The sequence below is a fragment of the Mastomys coucha genome, unplaced genomic scaffold (assembly GCF_008632895.1).
Source record: "Mastomys coucha isolate ucsf_1 unplaced genomic scaffold, UCSF_Mcou_1 pScaffold6, whole genome shotgun sequence".
NCBI lineage: Eukaryota > Metazoa > Chordata > Mammalia > Rodentia > Muridae > Mastomys > Mastomys coucha.
The window spans coordinates 131,087,745-131,092,695 of record NW_022196912.1 but is presented as its reverse complement, the minus strand read 5'-3'; the positions used below and the strand labels follow the sequence as shown (position 1 = coordinate 131,092,695).

The 4,951-nt window shown below is 33.9% G+C and overlaps 1 protein-coding gene across 3 annotated transcripts in view; it reads left to right on the top strand.

The window, feature by feature from the left end:
- The window catches only part of Sp4 (Sp4 transcription factor), a 72,206-nt gene extending 68,107 nt beyond the window's left edge, over positions 1 to 4,099 (top strand). For all 3 annotated transcript variants that reach the window (XM_031357652.1, XM_031357651.1, XM_031357650.1), the window contains exon 6: positions 641 to 4,099. In XM_031357652.1, coding sequence (XP_031213512.1) covers positions 641 to 888 — 248 coding nt within the window. In that variant the 3' untranslated portion in view covers positions 889 to 4,099. The remainder of the gene's footprint in view (positions 1 to 640) is intronic.
- The last annotated feature ends 852 nt before the right edge of the window (positions 4,100 to 4,951 follow it).

Sequence of the window (4,951 nt, the reverse complement as noted above, 5' to 3'; positions counted from 1 at the left end):
CCAAATTTTTACTTATAAAACCTCAGCATGCTACTTACTAAAGTTTTAGCTTAAAATAGTTTCTAAGATATGTCATGCCTCTCAAGTTTAAAGGCGAGACCGAGCTCTCAACTTTACCTAGAGTACATATGGCCTTGTCCATTGCCCTTTAGCTGGTATAGATTGTCAAGAGTTCTTCTATTAGGAATACTTTTATTTTGTGAATGGGAAAACTGAAGCTCAGGGTTGTTATTTGACTTGTTCCAGTCCCCAACTCTTCCCCACTCCCCACCCCAAAAACATATAAGGTCTTTTAAGGTCTTTTATTCTCAGTCACATGGTTTTTCTTCTACATTGTTTGCTTGATAGTTTTTTGTTGTTGTTGTTGTTGTTTGTTTTGGGGAGTTTTGTTGTTGTTGTTTTTAACAGAAAGCTAGAGATAATTCAGTGGTAGAGGGCTTGCCTATCATGAATGAGGTTCTGGATTTGCCTCTTACCATCATAAAAATAAGAAGAACATATTGTATATCTACTTAAACTAGGGATGTCTGTATATATCATAGCTTATTAAAGCTGAATATATTTGGAAGAGAAATTACTAAAAATTAAATTTTTATTTAATTAAAATGTATATAATGTTATTTACTTCTTATGTTCACAGGTGAAAAGAGATTTGAATGTCCAGAGTGTTCTAAAAGGTTTATGCGGAGTGATCACCTATCCAAGCATGTCAAAACTCACCAGAATAAGAAAGGAGGTGGGACAGCTCTTGCCATTGTAACCTCCGGAGAACTGGACTCATCCGTTACAGAGGTGCTTGGCTCTCCACGGATTGTCACGGTTGCCGCCATTTCTCAAGATTCGAACCCAGCAACTCCCAATGTTTCAACAAACATGGAAGAATTCTGAAACGTATTTATAACAGAGACCTCTAGTGCTGCACTTAAGTTTACACACCTTTGAAAATCTGGAAATGGGCTGGTCAAGTGGATTACAGAGTAGGAAATTACGTTTGCATCCTTGGCATCTTTAAGTATTCCAGGGATTTTGTTTCAACACATGAAGTGTTGAATTTTTTAAAAAATAGAAAAAGCAAACCAATATACTGGAAACAGAAAAGTATTTCTTCCATGGTATAAGTTGCTGTAGTTTTTTGGAAATACATCACATAACCTTTAAACAGAATCTTCCCTCCTTTAACATCCTGTATTGTTGACATGTCTAAAGAGACAGACCACACTAATTTGCAGGCTGGGCCTTAATTGGATCTCTGTTTGGAAGAACTTTGTTAAAATTTTAGTCAGTAACAGCATACATACATTTCTTCTACTGTCTAGCACAGAAAACAGATTGTTATCTGACAATAGGGATAATACTGTGTTTCTTTAGCTTGGTTTTTGGAAAAAAATCTATTCAAAATAGTTTTGGCCGTCTTTTCTAAGTATCAAAAATTCTTCAAAAGTTGAATTAGGATATGTTGTTCCAAAATAGTAACCTGAGCCGTGTCTCAGATCTTTATTACACTACATTATAGTAGTGTGTGTGCAGACAATCAGTGAAACCCAATTATTTTCTCCATTTTGGAGACACAAGAGGACCTTAGAGCTAAATCTTAGGTTAAATTTTAGATTGAAACCTTAGGAAAATACTGGGGGAAAATTTGTTAGGACAGAATTGATTATAGCTTCAGAAAGGCAGGACGAACCAGTTTAACAATATTTTAAAGTTAGGCTTGGCTGTGTGCCTAACCCTGTGTTCAATAGTGAAATTTCATTTTAAATGTTCATATTGGAAATACTTGCATAGATTATAGATCTATGTAATTTCATATTCTGTAAATATGAGTTTTGTTGACAATATGCAGGATTCTTTATGCTTTGGTAGCCAAAGAAAGAATTATCATACTTTTCAAGGCCAGCAGAAAATTATTTTTAATTACATTATAATCCTTTTTTCCTTTACTAAAAATTTGGCAAATCCTATTTTATTTCTAGTACTGTGTTAGGCTAATTAGGAACATATATCACAGTGATATCTTTATGTTATATCAATAACAGAATTTTCCCTAGAGGTCTAGACAGCTTAACAAATGTATAATAGATATGATATTATGAAGCAAAAATTATTTTTGGAAAACCAGAATACTTTTCAGTCAAATACTGACTGAAAATATATTTCGTTGTTTATGCAAGGGTCTTAGAGAGCAGTGTCTTATTAGGAAAGATGGCCAAACATTTCATATGGAAAGCAATTGGATTATTCTAATAGATTAAACATTAGTAAGACACTTCATTTTTTTAGAACGTATTTACACAGAATCATAACTATTGAAGCAGATCATTTGGAAACTAAAGTTTTTACCTACTTCCTTTTTACCATCTTTGGTTTGAATATAGGTATATGTTTTCTTGTGCATTCTTTATTATTTCAGGAAAAGTACTATTCATGAGAATTCTCTTCCCAAATCGTGATGTCTCATGTATTATTGATGAAGGAGAAATACTGTAATGACCACTGTTTACACTATGTACACTTTAGGCCAGCCCTTTGTAGCGTTATATAAAACTGAAGGCCTTTTGTGCTTTCGGTTTGTATAAAAAAGCTTTGAGATTAAAGGAAAAAAAATTTTTACACTGTGGTTATAAATTTCAAGTTTCTTAAAGCTTTTGTAGACTTGTAACAAAGTCTTTAAATTTTAGTTGGATTTTGTAAATTGTTTTGTATATTTTATTTAATGTACTCTTAACAGCTGATGGATCTGGCTTTAAAACATCAGAATCAGTTTGTTGTTTTGTCTGGTACAGAGGAGCATTTCGTAATGTTAATTTCAATTTTATTATATAGGAGCTGAAACATCAAATATATTTTATCTATCATGCTACACAATCAGTGCTATCAATTTTTTTATGCAAAGAGACTTTCTTAATGTTTTAATCATGTTTTCTCCAAGTGATACTTTTTGTTATTTGCACCAAGTTTGAGCGCTCTGCATCACTGTTCCACAAGCCAGTTTTATGCAACCCATGTTCGCTCATCAGAAGTGCAAGTTGTCCTCATCAACAATGAGGTCTATTATACATGTATAAGACTGAATCTGGATAACCTTATAGCATATAAAATAACCTGTCAGCAGGCACATTTCACCACTAAAATTAGACCTATTTTGGCAGTCTGTTATGCATACCATTCTGAGTCCACTTTCCTTTCTGTCTGACAGCAGTCATAGGTTTCTCTGTCCTGTGTTTGACTCGGTGGGATGTAGCTGTGGTAGGGCACAGATACGCAGTACAGTCTTGTGAAGGGCATTTCACTGCTCACTCCCCTTGCCACCATTACAAAGCTTTTCTTTGTAAAATTATCAGTGCAAAGCTCTGTATTTACCATGGTAGAACTCCAGTGTTAGAATAGTTTTCTCTTACAGTATACTTTCTTTGGTTAGGTTTGTGTATGTGTTGCTGATTACATTAGAAGTTGGTGTTAAAAAGTCATTATTTATCACACTCATGAGAGCAGTAATAAAAATGTGTAATCTAGGAGAAAAAGTTAATTTGTCAAACTTAGATAAGCATGATGTTTAGGTCCTATTTTTCAATTTTATAACTGTTTTATTGCAACAATATTTGTACTTAAGTCTTCATTTTAATGCCTTGTGGTGTTTTTTTATGCATGTCACTAAGTTGTCATCCCACATAAATTGATGTGCAGCATAGGGTATTAAATCTACATAATGATTTTAAAACAGATATAGTTGATGGTAAAATGTAAATGTTTTGCAAAAATTCCTTATAAAAAGTTTCGTAGTAACATTTCACTTGTAAATTTTTTGTAAAAAAGAAAATGGAAAAAAAAAAGATGAATCCAGGAAAAAAAAAAAACCTGTTTTCCCATATTCTAGAATTTAGACAATTATTCTGCCAGCAAAGCCTCTGGGGCTGTAATTGACATTTTTACAGTGATGATTTGTATAAAATTTGTTTTTTGTGGATTTGGAAATAAAATCATGTACAAGTTGTTGCCTGCAGTAACAATTGCAAGTAACCTATTAAAGTCCCCTTGGGTTGAACATGCCTCATTTAATTATGTATACTATAGAGCAGCAATAAAGTGTTTAAAGTACCAACCTTCTCATCACGGTGAACACTGAAAATTTAAATACCTCTCACTAGAACAGGTATTGGCAACTCTTCTTAATCCCGGTTTTAAGATCTGATCAACAAGCCTCTGAAAATACCACCAAAGAACACCAGTTTAAATTGCATGTTAATTTGTGACCATTGCTATAGACATTTGTGCAGATTAAATTTTGATTTAGAGACACTTCATTTAAATTATTTTAATCAATAAACGTTAGGAAATAGATGCTCTAAAATATGAAAAACAAAATTAAAATAATATTTAAGTTCACAGCAATAATATATAAGTTCACTTAGAAGCAGTGTAGGCCACCTAGTTGTGGAAAAGTCTATAAGGGAGAACTTCCTTCTTTCTTCCTCTTCCTTCTGGGAGAGACTTGCATGTCTCACGGAAACTTTACTGCTAACAAGAATCCATTACAGTATGACTTGAATGGACACACTTCTGAGTGTACAGAGACAGCAGTCCTGTAGGAGAGACCTGTGGGATGTTAGGCACAGAAGGAAGTGAGCTGCCCACAAGCTTCCAACTAATATTTAAACATGGAGTAGGTAGGGTGGTATACTGTCTGGGCACATAGCTTGTATAGTACAGAGTAAGTATTACATTACTATACATACATACATAGCATAACAGTGATCAAAACAAGAAACAGCTAAATTTATGTTCCCCTTCCAAGTAACAACTTTTGTCAAAAGCTTTCATGTCAAATGTAAAGGTGCCCATCATGACCAGGATTGCTTAACTATGCCTGATTCTTATTCCCCTGAGTTCTTTACTTCAGCCCAAAGCTCATGTTGCTACCCCAAAGATAAACTCAGAACAGAACGGGGGGGGG